The sequence below is a fragment of the Natrix helvetica genome (genome assembly GCF_964273705.1).
Source record: "Natrix helvetica genome assembly, chromosome: W".
In the NCBI taxonomy this organism is placed as follows: Eukaryota; Metazoa; Chordata; class Lepidosauria; order Squamata; family Natricidae; genus Natrix; species Natrix helvetica.
The window spans coordinates 81,454,397-81,472,044 of record NC_138555.1 but is presented as its reverse complement, the minus strand read 5'-3'; the positions used below and the strand labels follow the sequence as shown (position 1 = coordinate 81,472,044).

The window sequence follows — 17,648 nt, the reverse complement described above, 5'->3', positions numbered from 1 at the left end:
CACTGGGGTTGGCATGCTTCCATCCCCACGTCCAGAAGTCCTCCCCACCCACGTTTCCCTGGAATAGCTTTAGGATTGTTATGAACAGGGGGAAATTGAACCCGATCAACTGGCCCTTCCTTGTTCTTCAGACTTTGTCTCTCCCGTCAATAAATTCCTTGCGGGAGATTAAAGCTGGCAGGAGTCCCGGATTGGCTGAAGGATCCTTCTCTTCCTTGAGTGCCGGAATTTCACATGGCCTAGCCCCGTGTTTCTCCCCACGTGCATACATGGATACATCCCAACGGGACTGTGTTGTTCCTCTGGGACATAGAATATATAGACTTTTTTAAAAAAAATGTTCATGGAATCCTAGGGTTGAAAGGGATCTTGGAGGCCTTCTTCTGGTCCAACCCCATACTCAAGCTAGGAGTTGAAAACTCTGTGGAAATAAACCACGTTGGCTGGCTTAATAGAGTAAAGTAAGAGTAGAGTAGAGAATGTGGAATGGAATACAATAGAATAGAATATAGAATACAATAAAATATAGAGTACAGTAGTGCAGAGCAGGGAAGAGAAGAGAATATGGAATGGAATGGAATAGAATATAGAATACCATAAAATATAGAATAGAGTAGAGTAGAGTAGAGAATGTGGAATGGAATAAAATAGAATAGAATATAGAATACGATAAAATATAGAGTACAGTAGTGCAGAGCAGGGAAGAGAAGAGAATATGGAATGGAATGGAATAGAATAGAATATAGAATACCATAAAATATAGAATAGAGTAGAGTAGAGTAGAGAATGTGGAATGGAATAAAATAGAATAGAATATAGAATACCATAAAATATAGGATAGGATAGGATAAAATAGAATGCATGGAATGGAATGGAATGGAATGGAATATAGCATACCATAAAACATAGAATACAGATAAAATAGAATAGAATAGAAAATATGGAATGGAATGGAATAGAATGTAGAATACCATAAAATATAGAATGGAATAGAATAGAAAATAGAATAGAAATAGAATTTAATGGAACGGAACGGAACAGAACAGGGGCCTTGGAGGTCTTCTAGTCCAGCCCCCTTCTCAAGGGGCTTTGGAGGTCTTCTAGTCCAGCCCCCTTCTCAAGCAGGAGAACCTAGACCATTTCAGTTAAGTAACTGTCTAGTCTCTTCTTAAAAACCTTGGAGGAAGGGGCCTTGGAGGTCTTCTAGTCCAGCCCCTTCTCAAGCAGGAGAACCTAGACCATTTCAGTTAAGTAACTGTCTAGTCTCTTCTTAAAAACCTTCAGTGATGGAGTGCCCACCATTTTTGGTGGCAAGCTGTTCCACTGGTTAATTGTCCTCACTGTTAGAAAGTTTCTCCTTAATTCCAGGTTGCTTATCTCCTTGATGAGTTTCCAGCCATTGATTAGATTTACTAGCATTCTTTATTTGGGGGGGGGGGGGGAGCTGCCCCAGAGAGGAGGGGATCAAGCTATTTTCCAAAGCACCTGAAGGACAGACAAGGAATAATGGATGGAGACTGACCAAGGAGAGATTCAACCTGGAAATAAGGAGAAATTTTCTGACAATGAGAAGAATCAACCCATGGAACAGAAGTTGCCTTCAGAAGTTGTGGGAGCTTCATCACTGAAGGATTTCAAGAAGAGACTGGACTGACATTTGTCAGAAATGGTGTAGGGTCTCCTGCTTGGGCGAGGGGTTGGACTAGATGACCTCCAAGGTCTCTTCCAACTCTGTTAATCTGTTAATATCTGTTGAATATAACTCCGCATTGGCAACAACAAGAGCGTCCGGCCAGTAAACACTCAGTTCCATTCAGATGGCCAGACTCCACCCCACAAGGGGTTATGGGGTCATTCAATGGGGATGATTGTTTATGTAGTGTATATTGGAGGTGGTGGTGACTCTTTGAGATCTGCCTGCAAGCAAATTTCATTTAATGAACATTTAAAGTGACACTAAAGTGAATGCTAAGTCTTTGAGGTCGGTGGACTTCAACTCCCAGAATTCCCCAGCTAGCCTGAGAATTGAATTTGAATTTGATTTGCATTGAAGTTGAAATGGAAGATGGGAGTTGAAGTCCGACTGTCTCAAAGTCAGGTTTAGGAACACGAGCCTCTTCAAATTACAGGCAGTTCCTCGACTTATAACAGTTCGCTTAGTGACTGCTCAAAGTTACGACCGGAATGGGGAAAAGTGACATAGCGACCGTTTTTCACACTTAACGACTGTTGCAGAATCCCCCTGGTCCCAGGATCGAAATTTGGATGCTTGGCCCCTGGCTCGTATTTACGACGGTGTTGGTGTCCCCTCTTCCCCCTATTTGCGACCTTCCGACAGGCAAAGTCGATGGGGAAAGACAGACTCACTTAACGACCGTGTTACTGCGGTGATTCCCTTAACGACGGTGGCAAGAAAGGTCATATAAAATGGGGCAAAACTCGCTTAACTGTCTCACTTAGCAACGGAAGTTTGGTTCTCAAGTCGAGGGCTGTCTATTGAACTGTGATTGCGGGCATTGTTACTTATTTATTTTGTTCGATGCACAGAGGTGCCAGGGGAGTGCCAGACTCTCCAAAGTCCCCTTGGGTGTGTGGGGTGGGGTTGGACTAGAAGACCTCTCAGGTCCCTCCCAAGCCCGATGATTCTACAAAATACCCAGCTTTTGTTCTTTTCCTTAATTCAGATTCCTGGGGTTTTATTTAGGAGGGAATTCAGGTGGAGAGCAAGTGCCCCCTGTTGGGCAAAGCTAGGCATTGCAGCCCTGCTCTTATCAAAAGTTTGTCGTATGGATTTTCTGAGGGGCAAAAAAAAGCAAAAAAGATAAACCTTGCAATCTGCAGAGAGCAAACATGTACAAGATTGCAGGTATAAGAATAAACGTGGACATGAACAAAGGAAATTGCATTCTTTGATAATGTGACAAAATTAGTGGACCAGAGGAATGCCGTCGATATAGTTTACTTGGGCTTCAGTAAGGCTTTTGATAAGGTAGACCATAACCTACTACTAGATAAAGTAGAAGAATGTGGGTTGGACAGCATCACCACCAGATGGATTCGTAACTGGCTGACCAACCGCACTCAACGTGTAGTCCTCAATGGAACTGCATCTACATGGAGGGAGGGATGCAGTGGAGGACCCCAAGGCTCTGTTTTAGGCCCAGTACCCTTCAACATCTTCATCAATGATTTGGATGAGGGAATAAATGGGGAAGTCATCAAATTTGCAGATGACACCAAGCTGGCAGGAATAGCCAACACTCCAGAAGATAGGTTAAGATACAGAAGGATCTTGACAAACTTGAACATTGGGCACTATCTAATAAAATAGATTAATACAATAATACAATACAATAATACAATAGTAGAGTTGGAAGGGACCTTGGAGGTCTTCTAGTCCAACCCCCTGCCTAGGCAGGAAACCCTATACCTTTTCAGACAAATGGTCATCCAACATCTTCTTAAAGACTTCCAGTGTTGGGGCATTCACAACTTCTGGAGGCAAGCTGTTCCACTGATTAATTGTTCTCACTGTCAGGAAGTTTCTCCTCAGTCCTAAGTTGCTTCTCTCCTTGATTAGTTTCCACCCATTGCTTCTTGTTCTGATTAGGGGGACTGGAGACTAAAACATATGAAGAACGGTTGCAGGAACTGGGTATGTTTAGCTTAAGAGAAAGAAGGACTAGGGGAGACATGATAGCAGTCTTCCAATATCTCAGGGGTTGCTACAAAGAAGAGGGAGTCAAACTATTCTCCAAGGCACCTGAGGACAGAACAAGAAGCAATGGGTGGAAACTAATCAAGGAGAGAAGCAACTTAGAACTGAGGAGAAATTTCCTGACAGTGAGAACAATTCATCAGGGGAACAGAAGTTGCCTCCAGAAGTTGTGAATGCCCCAACACTGGAAGTCTTTAAGAAGATGTTGGATAGCCATTTGCCTGAAACGGTATAGGGTTTCCTGCCTAGGCAGGGGGTTGGACTAGAAGGCCTCCAAGGTCCCTTCCAACTCTACTATTGTATTGTATTATTGTAAATGAGTAGAAATAAAAGGGAGAAACAGTAGGACAGGGACGGCAGGCAACGCTGGTGCGCTTATGCAAGCCTCCCTTTACGGACCTCTTAGGAATGGGGTGAGGTCCACGGTAGACAGTTTGAGGTTGAAGTTATGGGGGTTTGAGGAGGTAACAACGGAGTCGGGATGAGCATTCCAGGTGTTGACCACTCTGTGGCTGAAGTCGTATTTTCTGCAATCGAGTTTGGAGCAGTTAACCTTGAGTTTGTACCTATTGTTGGCCCGTGTATTGTTGCGGTTGAAGCCGAAGTCGTCGTCAACAGGTAAGACATTGTAGCAGACAATTTTGTGTACTGCGCTTAGGTCAGACCGTAGGCGGCGCGGTTTTGGGTTGTCCCAGCCCAAAATTTGGAGCCGGGTGGCCGAAGGGATTCTATTGTGAGCGGAGGAGTGGAGTACCCTTCTCGTGAAAGACCGTTCATTGTATTAATGTCCGATAAAACAATGTGTATCCCAGGCAGAGATGAGCTGTATTCGAAGATTGGTTTGGCAAAGGTTTTGGATGCCCTGGTTTGGAGTTCAATGTTACCGGAGAAGAAGGAGCTTCGCAAAATTAGGTTAACCACTCTTAATGCCTTTTTTTTGGCAATGCTGTTACAGGGAGCTCTAGAAGGAAGGAATTCTGGAAGGAACGAATAACCGGAGGAAGAAATGAATTCCCAACCCGGCATGGGGATTTTCTCCCCGTCCTTTTATGAAATGAGAGGAAAGCCAGGAGAACTGATTGCCACTAGAGGGGAAAGAAAGATGAGAGCTTAGCAAAGGAATTTAGCCAAAGCTGATGCGGTGTAGGTAGCTGGCCTAAAAACCAGGAGCCTGTGAGTTCAACTTCCCCTTTAGGCATGAAAGCCAACTGAGTGACTTTGGGTCAATCACCAGGAGAGAGTGAGTTCTAGTTTCACCTTGGGCATGAAACCCAACTGAGTGATCTTGGGCCAATCAGCAGGAGACTGTGAATTCTAGTTCAATCTTGGGCATGAAAGCCAACTGAGTGACTTTGGGTCAATCAGCAGGAGATTATGAGTTCTAGTCCCCCTTGGGCATGAAAGATAGATGGGTGACTTTGGGTCAATCACCAGGAGAGAGTGAGTTCTAGTCCCACCTTGGGCATGAAACCCAACTGGGTGATCTTGGACCAATTAACAGGAGACTGTGAATTCTTGTTTCATTTTGGGCATGAAAGCCAGCTGGGTAACTTTGGGCCAATCACCAGGAGAGTGGGAGTTCTAGTCCCCCCTTGGGCATGAAAGATAGATGGGTGACTTTGGGCCAATCAGCAGGAGATTATGAGTTCTAGTCCCCCCTTGGGCATGAAAGCCAGCTGGGTGACTTTGGGCCAATCACCAGGAGCCTGTGAGTTCTAGTCCCCCTTGGGCATGAAAGATAGATGGGTGACTTTGGACCAATCACCAGGAGAGTGTGAGTTCTAGTCCCACCTGGGGCATGGAAGCTAAATAGGTGACTTTGGGCCAATCACCAGGAGAGAGTGAGTTCTAGTTCCGCCTTGAGCATGAATGCCAGCTGGGTGACTTTAGGCCAATCGTTCAGCAGATTCAGCATGAAAGCTGAACAGGTGACTTTAGTGTTTAGACCAGGAGACGGTGAGTTCTAGTCCCACCTGGGGCATGGAAGCTAAATGAGTGACTTTGGGCCAAATCACCAGGAGACTGGGAGTTCTAGTCTCAGTTGGGCACGAAAGCCGGCTGGCCGACTTTAAACCAATCGTCAGGAGCCTGGGAGTTCTAGTCCTGCCTTAAAAAATACATAAAAGTCAACTGGGCCAGTCATTCTCTCTCAGCTCAACCCACCTTGCCGGGTTGTTGTTGTCATAGGGAAAATGGAGGAGGAAGGAGCAATAGATATCTTCACCACCTCGAATTGTTCATCAACAAAAATAAAGGCAGGGCTTACAAAAAACCAAATAAATAAAGACATTGAGCTTTGCAAGCTGTCTCTCCTATCCCGGATTCCTCTGAAGCGAATGGCCGCCAAATTTACAGCCCGTATAAATAGCCACAACAGAGACCCCGAACGCAACAATTTTCTCCCTAGGAACCTCCCCCTCTCCATTGGGATATCCATGCCGATCGTCACGGTGATCTACATCATGACCAACGTGGCCTACTACACCGTCCTGAGCAAGATGGAGATCCTGTCGAGCGATGCCGTGGCTGTGGTTAGTAAGCGCATCTCGGCCCGTTCGTGGGACGGATCAGTGGAATTTTTCCCTAAAGCATGATTGTTCAACCTTGGCCGCTTTAAGCCTCGTGGACTTCAACTCCCAGAATTCCCCAAACAGCCCTAGGGGATCAAATATTGTATGATGCGTGGTATGGTGGCCTAGAAGCGGAGCTCTGGCCTCACAATCAGTAGGCTGTGAGTTCGATCCTAGGTAGAGGCAGATATTTCTCTCTCTCTGGGCACAATGAGAATATATCTGCCGAATGTAACTCCGCACTGGTGACAGGAAGGCATCCGGCCAGGAAACACTCAGCTCCATTCAGTTTCCCAGACTCCATCCTGATACAAGGGATTATGGGGTCATTAAAAGACACACACAAAAAATCACATATTGTACAATGCTGTTAAATGAAGCGCTTAGTCTTGTCGTAGAGCTTAGCTGGCTGGGGAATTCTGGGAGTTGAAGTCCACAAGTTTTAAAGTGACCGAGGTTGGACAGGCCTGCTTTAAACAGTCATTTAACTAGGGGATCACATATTGTACAATGCCATTAAGTGACGTGCTTGGAGTGAGGAACCAGGGAGCTGTGAGTTCAATCCTAGGTAGTAAGAGGCAGATATTTCTCTCTCTGGGCCCACTGAGAATATATCTGCTGAACAAAACTCCACACTGGCAACAGGGAAGGGCATCTGGCCAGTAAAAACGCAGCTCCCTTCAGTTGCCCAGATTCCAGATTATGGGGTCGTTAAATGAAGATGCTGACTAAATGACGTGCTTAGTCTTGGCATAGGGCAAGGATGTCAAACTCGATTTCATTGAGAGCTGCATCAGTTTGACCTCGAGGGCCCGAGGTGGGCGTGGCCAGTTCGACATTGCGGGTGCCTGTGATGGCCCGAGTGCCATGCCAATGAAAACGAGCTCTGTTTTCGGCTGGGACGGCCTCTTGCAATCGGTGGTGAAATTCAATTTTTTTTTACCACCGGTTCTGTGGGCGTGGCTTGGTGGGCATGGGCATGGCTTGGTGGGCATGGGCATGGCTTGGTGGGCATAGGCATGGCTTGGTGGGCATGGCAGGGGAAGGATGCTGCAAAATCTCCATTCCCACCCCACTTTGGGGCCTGCCAGAGGTGGCATTTGCTGGTTCTCGGAACGACTCAAAATGTCCGCGACCGGTTCTCCAGAACCGGTCAGAACCTGCCGGATTTCACCCCTGATTGCAACCCTCTGCCAGTGAAAACGGAGCTCCCCTCCTGCTCTGGCATAAGGGTGAGGTCCCAGCAATTGATAGAGGAAATCTCTTCTTTTTCTTCTAGACTTTTGGCGATCAGGTTTTCGGAGTGATGAGCTGGACCATTCCCATCGCAGTGGCCCTGTCCTGCTTTGGAGGCCTTAATGCTTCCATTCTCGCCGCTTCCAGGTAAACCACTACGGAGCCGCGTGGCCTGTTCGAAACCGGGCCGCGGGAGAAATGGGCAAGCACACACACACACACATCGTATTTGTCGGAGTATAAGACGCACCTCTTTCCCTCAAAAAAGGGGCTGAAAATCTGGGTGCATCTTATACACTGAATCAAGCATTTTTTGCCCCCTTCACCAAAATGGCCGTGCATAAGCTTTAGGAGGCTTCCAGAGAGCTCCTGGGGGCTGGGGAGGGCAGAAATGAGTGAAAAACGGGCCCTTTTTTTGCTCAATTTTGCCCCCCACAACTCCCCAGGAGCACTCTATAAGCCTCCTAAAGGCTATCCATGCCCCCTTTTGGGGGGGAAAAATACAGGCCCATTTTTGCTCAATTTTGCCCCCCCCCCCCACTCCCAGGAGCACTCTATAAGCCTCCTAAAGGCTATCCTTCCCCCTTTTTGGGGGGAAAAATACGGGCCCATTTTTGCTCAATTTTGCCCCCCCAACTCCCCAGGAGCACTCTATAAGCCTCCTAAAGGCTATCCAAGCTCCCTTTTTTGGGGGGGAAAATACAGGTCCATTTTTGCTCAATTTCCCCCCCCCCACTCCCAAGAGCACTCTATAAGCCTCCTAAAGGCTATCCATGCCCCCTTTTTGGGGGGGAAAATACAGGCCCATTTTTGCTCAATTTTGCCCCCCCCCACTCCCAGGAGCACTCTATAAGCCTCCTAAAAGCTATCCATGCCCCCCCCCCCTTTTTTTTTGAAATAAACGGGCCCCTTTGTGCCAAAACCGGGCTATTTTGGGGAGGTTTGCAGGGTGCAAAAACTTTTTTTTCCTTCTTTCCTTCCTTCCTTCCTTCCTTCTCCTCGTTCCCATCCCCTTGCTTCCTTCTCCCCATTCCTATCCCTTCCTTCCTTCCTCCCTTCCTTCTCCTCATTCCCATCTCCTTCCTTCCTTCCTTCCTTCCTTCCTTCCTTCCTTCCTTCCTTCCTTCCTTCCTTCCTTCCTTCTCTTCATTCCCATCCCCTTCCTTCCTTCTCTTCTTTCTTCTTCCTTCCTTCCTTCCTTCCTTCCTTCCATTCCCATCCCCTTCCTTCCTCACTTCTCCTCATTCCCATCTCCTTCCTTCCTTCTTTTGTTCCTTCCTTCCTTCATTCCTTCTCCTCATTCCCATCTCCTTCCTTCCTTCTCTTCATTCACATCCCCTTCCTTCCTTACTTCTCCTTATATCCATCTCCTTCCTTCCTTCTCTTCTTCCTCCCTTCCTTCTTTCCTTGCTTCCTTCTCCTCGTTCCCATCCCCTTCCTTCCTTCTCCTCATTCCTATCCCTCCCTCCCTCCCTCCCTCCCTCCCTCCCTCCCTCCCTTCCTTCCTTCCTTCCTTCCTTCTCCTCATTCCCATCTCCTTCCTTCCTTCTCTTCTTCCTTCCTTCCTTCCTTCCTTCCTTCCTTCCTTCCTTCCTTCCTTCCTTCCTTCCTTCCTTCCTTCCTTCCTTCCTTCCTTCCCACTAGCACTTAGACTTATATACCACTTCACGGGGCTTTACAGCCCTCTCTAAGCAGTTTTTCAGAGTCAGCCTATTGCCCCCCCCCCAACAATCTGAGTCCTTGTTTTACCGACCTTGGAGAGATGGAAGGCTGAGTCAACCTTGAGCTGGTGAGGATCGAACTACCGAACTGCCGGCATTCTAACCACTGCGCCCCCACCGATTAATTGTTCTGTTAGGAAATTTCTCCTCAGTTCTAGGTTGCTTCTCTCCTTGCTTAGTTTCCACCCATTGCTTCTTGCCCTGCCCCCAGGTGCCTTGGAAGAATAGTTTAACTCCCTCTTCTTTGGGGCAACCCCTGAGATATTGGAAGACTGCTATCATGTCTCCCCTGGTCCTTCTTTTCATTCAACTAGACGTACCCAATTCCTGCAACCGTTCTCTGTATGTTTTAGGAGTTGCACATTTCTGCTTTCTGAAATTGGCCTTCAGGACCAGAAGGGCAACTTAAGACACTTGTTCATTCTTTCTCAACAGATTGTTTTTTGTTGGCTCCCGGGAAGGGCACCTGCCAGATGCCATCTGCATGATCCACGTGGAACGGTACACCCCTGTGCCAGCCCTGCTTTTTAACGTGAGTCCTAGGGTACCGTGTGAGCGTGTGCGCACGTATCCAGTTGGCTTGGTGGAGAGAAAGGCCTTAACAGAATAACAGTTGGAAAGGACATTGTGATTGCAAACCTTTTTGTAAATGCGTGCCCCATACCAGTGGTGGGTTTCAAATTTTTTTAGAACCTCTTCTGTAGGTGTGGCCTGCTTTGTGGGAGTGGTTTGCCAGCCATGTGACTGGGTGGGAGTGGCATGCCAGCCATGTGATTGGGTGGGCATGGCCAACATGTAAAATGTGGTGAAACTCACTTGACAACGCTCTTGCTTAGCAACCAAAATATTGGCTCAGGAACTCTGGCATTTGAAGCATACAAGTCTTAAAGCTGTCAAGTTACAAGATCCTTGCACCCCTAACGCTTTAGAAAAAGAAACCTCAGGGGTGTTCAAACTTGACAGCTTTAAGACTTGTGGACTTCAACTCCCAGAATACCTCCTCCAGTCATATTGGCTCAGAAATTCTGGCATTGAAGTGTGCAAGTCTTAAATCTGTCAAGTTACAAGACCCTTGCACCCCTAACACTTTAGAAAAAAAAAACCCAGGGGTATTCAAACTTGACAGCTTTAAGACTTGTGAGCTTCAACTCCCAGAATTCCTCCTCCAGTCATGTTGGCTCAGAAACTCCGGCATTTGAAGCACGCAAGTCTTAAAGCTGTCAAGTTACAAGACCCTTGCACCCCTAACCCTTTAGGAAAAAATATCCCAGGGGTGTTCAAAGTTGACAGCTTTAAGACTTGTGGACTTCAACTCCCAGAATTCCTCCTCTCGCTCTTCATCTTGATGATGTGCGGACGGGCGGGGGGAGGGAGCTGGTACCGGTTCTAAACGGCACTGTAGATTTGTGGAACCTCTTCTATAGAAGAGGTTAGAACTGGCAGGAACCCACCCCTGCCCGATACCCACAATGCAATGCGCTCTGCCCACCTGCGCATGCGCGCACAACCTCCCGTGCGTGGGGGGGGGGGAGTTTTCACCCTCTCCAGGCTTCAGGAAAGCCTCCAAAGTCTGGGGAGGGCAAAAAACAAGCCCAATGGGCCAACCAGAATTTCGGAAATAATCTGTTTCTGGCTTCTGGGGGATGGAGGAGGCTGTTTTCGCCCTCCCTAGGCTTCAGGAAAGTTTCCGAACTTCCGGTTGGCCCGTTGGGCCCATTTTTCACCCTCCCCAGGCTTCGGAGCTTTCCTGGAGCCCGGGGAGGGCAAAAACAGCCTCTCCCGGTCCTCTGGAAGGCCGAAAAAATCAGCTGGACGGCGCTGGAGCTGATGGCTCGTGCGCCGGCAGATATGGCTCCGTCTGCCATAGGTTCACCATCATGGATCTAGTCCAATCTCCTCCCCAAGCCTTAAATATCCACTGTCCCTTTTCCTATTATCTTGAGTGATTTGCCCAGTGGAAGAAGCAATTATTTATTTATTTATTTATTTTATTTTATTTTATTCGATTTATCAGTCGCGCCCTCTCCGCGAAGGGACTCAGGGCGACGTACAATCAAATATATAGGCGTGTGGCATGGAGGAGGTAAATACATCAACATTTAACAATTCAAATAGAAATAAAAGCCACAAAGTTAAGATAAATAACAGTAAAATTACAACAATTAAAACAGTTAAAATACCCCAAAGATTTAAATTTACAGTTTAAAATTGCCAGGGAGGTTAGAGAGTTCTAATTAAGCCAGGCCGGCTAGTTGGAACAGGTGGGTCTTGAGTTTCGTGCGGAAGGAGCGGAGATCAGTCGTTGTCCTAATATCTGGGGGGAGGTCGTTCCAGAGGGCTGGGCCCATCACAGAGAAGGCCCTACTCCTGGGCGCCGTCCTCTGGCACTGCCTAGTGGACGGCACCCGGAGGAGTCCCTCTCTGTGAGAGCGGATTGGTCGCAGGGATGTATGGGGCAGGATACGATCCCGCAAATAACTAGGTCCTGTGCCATGGAGCGCTTTAAAGATGGTGATTAACACCTTGAAGCGCACCCGGTAGACCACAGGGAGCCAGTGCAGCTCGTGCAGGAGAGGTGTTACATGGGTGAACCTCGTTCTCCCCATAATTGCCCGCGCAATTATCTTCTCTAACTTTTTGAACGGTACGTGCGATATAGTATAGTTAGACTTCAGCAAGGCATTCGACAAAATAGACCACAACCGACTTCTTGGTAGGCGATGGAAAAAAAAGTGGGATAGATAACATCCCCGTCAGTTGGATTTGTAACTGGCTGACAAACCGTACTCAACAAGTAGTCTCTAATGGTACTAGGTCTAAATGGAGGGAAGCAAGCAGAGGGGGACCACAAGGCCATTTTGGAGCATCTTCAGGGCTGCCACAGCAAGGCTGGTTAGAGCTGTTGGAATTGGGATGGGGGGGAATAGAGATAGTGGGCAACTTATAGCCAAAATAAAATCCTTTCTCCTGGGAACCAAGGACGTTCTCCCCAGGTGCTGGGGAGGCGTGGACGGAAACCAACTGGAGTTGGGACTGTGACCTGATTGGACCATGTGATGGACAAGGGGACTGAGGGAGAGAACTTTGCTATTTAATTTGGGTGGGGGGAAAACCTCGGGACCTTCAGAGTCGGGTTTTCACCAGATGATATGCCTTTTAATAACTTGCACAGGGCTCTAGGTTTAATCTGGTTTTAAGAGTATTTACTATGTATTTGGTTTTTAATGTGGTTCCTGTACACTGCCCCGAGTCCCTTCGGGGAGAGGGGGCGGTCTATAAATCAAATAAACTTGAACTTGAAACTAGTAAATTTGGACTTTGAGGAACACCTTGGGCTCGGATTTTTGATTGCATTGGGTCTATTACTTGGAACCCTGACAGATGCCATCTATCCCCCTTTTTTCTAGCTTACCAAGAAGTAGGTCGCGGTTTACCTTATCGAATGCCTTCCTGAAGTCTAAGGATACTATATTGAATGCATTTTGCTGGTCTACTAATTTTGTCACTGTGTCGGAGGCTGAAATGAGATTGGTTTGGCCCAATCTGTTTTTAACAAACCCTTGACTTGCTTCTAGTTATTACTTTACTCATTTCTAGATGTTTCGTTGGAAAAACCAAAGTTATATTCTGCTAATCCTGTTGAATTTGGCTTTCCTTCTGGTGTTCTGTCCACTGCAGGGAGCCATGGCTCTGATTTATCTTTGCGTGGAAGACATCTTTCAACTCATCAACTACTACAGCTTCAGCTACTGGTTCTTTGTGGGCCTGTCCATCGCAGGGCAACTGTATCTTCGCTGGAAGGAACCTTCTAGAGAACGTCCACTCAAGGTAGAGGGCTGTTTGTTAGCTGCGTAATATATACAACTTCCGTTGCCACAGCCCAACATTAAACTGGCAATGCTAACTATACAGGTCGTCCTCGACGTATGACCCCAATGGAGGCCAACATTTCCATTAGCAATCCAAGTGAATCCCCCCCCCCCATTTTATGACATTTTTTGCCATGGTTGTTAAGCGAGTCACTGCAGTTGCTAAGTGAATTACATGGTCATTAGGCAAATTCGTCTGTCCCCCCCCCCCCCCGGTTGACTTTGCTTGTCAGAAGCTGGCTGGGAAAGTTAAAAAATGGTGGTAATCTGATCCTGGGAGGCTGCAATCGTCGTAAATACGAGTCACTGGTCCACATCGAGTTGACCACGGCAAGCTGGTTGTGCTGAATTGGCCACAGTGAATTAGCCACGTCAAGTTAACTGTGGCAAGCTGGTTGTGCTGAATTGGCCACTGTGAATTAGCCACGTCAAGTTAACTGTGGCAAGCTGGTTGTGCTGAATTGGCCACGGTGAATTAGCCACGTCAAGTTAACTGTGGCAAGCTGGTTGTGCTGAATTGGCCACAGTGAATTAGCCATGGCAAGTTGACCATGGCAATCTGGTTGTGCTGAGTTGGCTATGATGAATTAACCCCGGCAAGTTGACCATGGCAATCTGGTTGTGCTGACTTGGCTATGGTGAATTGGCCACATCGAGTTAACCGTGGGAAGCTGGTTGTGTTGAGTTGTTCATGCGGAATTGACCCTGGCAAGGTGGTTGTGCTGAATTGGCCACAGTGAATTGGCCACGGCGAGTTAACCATGGCAAGATGGGTGTGCTGAGTTGGCCACAGTGAATTGGCCACAGCGAGTTGACTGTGGCAAGCTGGTTGCGCTGAGGTGGCCATGGTGAATTGGCCACAACAAGTTGACTATGACCAGTTGGCCATGGCAAATTGTCCCATTCCGAAATTAGACAAAGGGCTAATTTCCTGACAATGAGAACAATTCATCGGCGGCACGTCTTTTCTACAGAAGTTTTCGGTGCTCCATCACTAGAGCGAGCTCGAAATTTGGTGCGAGTCCTTAGTGTGGTGGGTGGACTTTTGTGAGTTCTGCGGCAATGGGAGACTTCAACCAATTTCCGCTTCTGTTTCCTGTAGTTGACCATCATTTTCCCCATCATTTTCTGCCTCTGCACCATCTTCCTGGTGGCTGTACCGCTCTACACTGACCCTATCAATTCAGCCATCGGCATTGCCATCGCGGCATCTGGACTTCCGGTCTACTTCCTGGTGGTACGGGTCCCAGACCAGAAGAGACCAAACTGCTTACGGCGAGTGACAGGTGAGTGAATCGGAGCTTCTACCGCTGGGATTTCTGATGTCTCCCTTCAGTGGTACAACCCCCAAAAGACTACCAGGGGGAAGAAGCTGTCCCTTTTCGCAGGCTTGCAAATGTTCAAAACAACATCTCCTATTGCAGGGGATAGAATATATATATGTATTTGTGTTACAACCCCTGGTATGCCCAAATATGGGAGGGAGCTCACTACTCCCCCTTTCTGTCCTTCGGCTCATTACAGAGGACCATCCAGACAGAAAACCATATTTTTATTTTTAATGTTGCCTTTTTATATTTGTGTTGTGTTTGTGCTGATAAATAAATAAAGGGAGACTAGTATAGATCTATTTCAAGCTATTTAGCTCTCATCATATACACACACAAACACACACAAACACACACACACATATATTGCAGTGACCAAAACTGTGACGGCCTCCTGCAGCCCTCTGCCAGCAAAAATCATTTTTGCTGGCAGAGGCACTGTGGGCCAGTCCTTTGCTGTTTCGTTTGTGGCCCACCAGTGGCCAGCAGAGCTGGCGGCAGATTCAGACAGTGAGGAGGTTGGGGAGGAAAATGGGCCAGTCCTGGAGTCTGGGGAGAGCTCTGACGGGTGCTCTGTGTTGGAGACAGAGATGGGACCAGGGCTGTCTAACAGTTTTCAGCTACCTTAGGAGTGGGGCAGAAGAACAGTTGGAGCCTGTTTCCCATGTGCGCATGCACGGAGCTGTCAGGAGAAAGGAACAATTAAGAAACAAGAGTTGACTCAGGAGTAAAGGCACAAGGGGATGTTGAATGGCCCCTCCCATAGGAAATAAAAAGGAGCGAAAGGGGAGTGGAGTTTGCAGGAAACAAATTAGTTCGCTTATTAGTGTGAAGATTTGCTTACCCGAGAGGCTCCTTGTCAAGTATTTCCTTGTACCCACGTTGCGCCTGGAAGCTCTCTGCCTGGCAATTATCCAAGGACTGATAAGGTCGGTGTTTGCAATTCACCTTTGAAAGACTGTTTGCTGGGACTTTGCTGGGTGTGAATGCTAGGAATTTACATTAGCCAAATGAAAAGGGGTTGGGATAAGGAGTCCATTTCGCAATTCGGTGAGAACAGTTTTCAGGGCGGCCCTGTGGGTCAGATCTAAGCACCCCGTGGGCTGGATCCGGCCCCTGGGCCTTGAGTTTGACACCCCTGACCATAAATACTCTTTACATTTCCATCTCCGTATTTCTTTCTGAATTGAATCATTCTTCGCCATCATCGGTGCCCGGATGACGACCAATCTTCTTTTCCTTTCCCAGCTCGCGCGACCCGGATTATCCAGTTAGTGTCCCTGTCTGTCCTGACGGAGATGGATCCCGAAATCAAATCTCAGTGATGCAAGAGATCCGAAAGAGAGGCCGGCTTCTCCCGTCAATCCCTTGCCAAGGACTCTAATTTATTATTTGAGATTTCATTGTTCAGCGCTCCATATTAAATTTCTTTTTAATTATTTTTAAAAAAAAGGTCTGCGGGAGACGACATCCCGGTACATTTTTACCACAGTTCTCCAATGGTTCCTTTGCGCTATTGTTGTCTGACTTGGGAGCCATCTTTTACATTTGGGCCTTTAGGCCTGCCACAATTTCGACTGTGGGAAAATGGGAGGAGGGATTATACGGAGTATGGGTGGAGAGGTAGTCAAAATAACATTCCTTTCCCAGAGAGTCAAGGACACCTTGCCCTGCAGCTGCGATGAGGTGACTGGGAGGCATCTCCAGTTTTGGACGGTGCCTGATTGGATCATCTGATGGACCTATGGTGCTGGGCAGGGGACTCGAACTTTCATTTGGGTGGGGAAAACCTGGAGACTGTCAGGTTCCGATAGAACAGTGATGGCGAACCTATGGCACGCGTGCCACAGGCGTCACGTGGAGCCATTTGTCAGGGCATGTGAGGCGCTGCCCTGTCAGCTGGCCAGACTGCATGCGCGCAGTGGCCAGCTGAGTTCACCCTTTTTAAAAGCCATTTTTCGCCCTCCCCAGGCTCCAGAGGCTTTGGGGAGAGTGGAAAGAGCCCCCCACTCCACCCCTGAGGCCCTCCGGAGGCTTCATGAGCTTCCGTGAAGCCTCCGGAGCGCAAAAAATCGGCTCTACGGGCAAACCGGAAGTTCAGGAACGGACTTCCGGTTTGCTCGGAGGGTCGTTTTGAGCGCCCCGAAGGCTTCAGGGAAGCCTCCTGAAGGTCCCTGAAGCCTCCGGAGGGTATCTGGGGGGTCGGGGGAGGCTGTTTTCGCCCTCCCCAGGCTCCTATAAAGCCTCTGGAACCTGGGGAGGGCGAAAAAAGCATGTAAAAATGGGGGGGTCGCACCTGTAGTGCGCATACGTGCACTGGGGGGGGCGTGCATTGCATTATCGGTGCCACACGCTTGTACATGACCCCTCTGCGCTCCCCCCACTTATGGCACACGAGCCAAAAAAAGGTTCGCCATCGCTGGGATAGAACAACAAAGAATCAGGACATCAATGTTGGGTTTCAATACTTGTATATCACATCGGTACTGACTACCGCTTTCTGGAAGAACGGGATCATTGTTGGAGCTGATGCTCCATGCTCCCCACAACCTTTTGAGCCATTCCCCTGGCCCTACCCAGCTCCCTCATGACTAACCCCTCCCCTTCATCCGCTTTCCCCCCCGGAGTCTATCAATCGCGTCCCATTTCCGCAGAGCAAATCCCTGACGTCCTAAGCAGCCTCCTTCCTATTCGTTCCCTCCGGCAGGCTCTTCCATCCCAGGCCTTGGCACGTTCCCTCCGAGATGTCTAGATTTTCTAGTACATGTGGCCCTCAACGTACGACCACAACTGAACCAAAAACCTATGTGGCTAAGTGAGACATTGGTCGAGTTTCGGTCCACTTGACAACTTTTCTTGCTGCGTTTGTGAAGTGTGTCACCGCAGTTGTTCCAATGGAAATCCGCTCGTGAAGCGAATCGGGCTTTCCCATTGACTTTTCTCGTCAGGAGGCCGCAACGAGAGGATGGCGTGACCCGCGGGACACTGCGACCGTCGTAAATACGAACCACTTGCCAAGGATCCGAGCATCAATCACGTTAACCTTGGGCACACTGCAACAGTTCTAAGTGTGAACAACGGGCCATCGTCGCTTTGAAGGACACTAAATGAATTGTCGTTAAGTCGACTCCTTGTGCAAGGCAAGGGAAAGGAACCGTCACGCTGGGTTGGAGAAAGGAAGCTCGAATCCCGAGTCATTTCAAACG

At 48.1% G+C, this 17,648-nt stretch overlaps 1 protein-coding gene across 5 annotated transcripts in view; it reads left to right on the top strand.

Annotated features, from left to right (window-relative positions):
* The window catches only part of SLC7A7 (solute carrier family 7 member 7), a 45,188-nt gene extending 29,140 nt beyond the window's left edge, over positions 1-16,048 (top strand). For 3 of the 5 annotated variants that reach the window (XM_081968881.1, XM_081968880.1, XM_081968882.1), the window contains exons 5-10: positions 6,126-6,249; positions 7,568-7,671; positions 9,681-9,777; positions 12,924-13,073; positions 14,217-14,400; positions 15,691-16,047. In XM_081968881.1, coding sequence (XP_081825007.1) covers positions 6,126-6,249; positions 7,568-7,671; positions 9,681-9,777; positions 12,924-13,073; positions 14,217-14,400; positions 15,691-15,767 — 736 coding nt within the window. In that variant the 3' untranslated portion in view covers positions 15,768-16,047. Of the gene's footprint in view, positions 1-6,125; positions 6,250-7,567; positions 7,672-9,680; positions 9,778-12,923; positions 13,074-14,216; positions 14,401-15,690 lie in introns of all 5 variants that reach the window. The other 2 variants (XM_081968878.1, XM_081968879.1) reach the window with 2 other exon arrangements.
* The last annotated feature ends 1,600 nt before the right edge of the window (positions 16,049-17,648 follow it).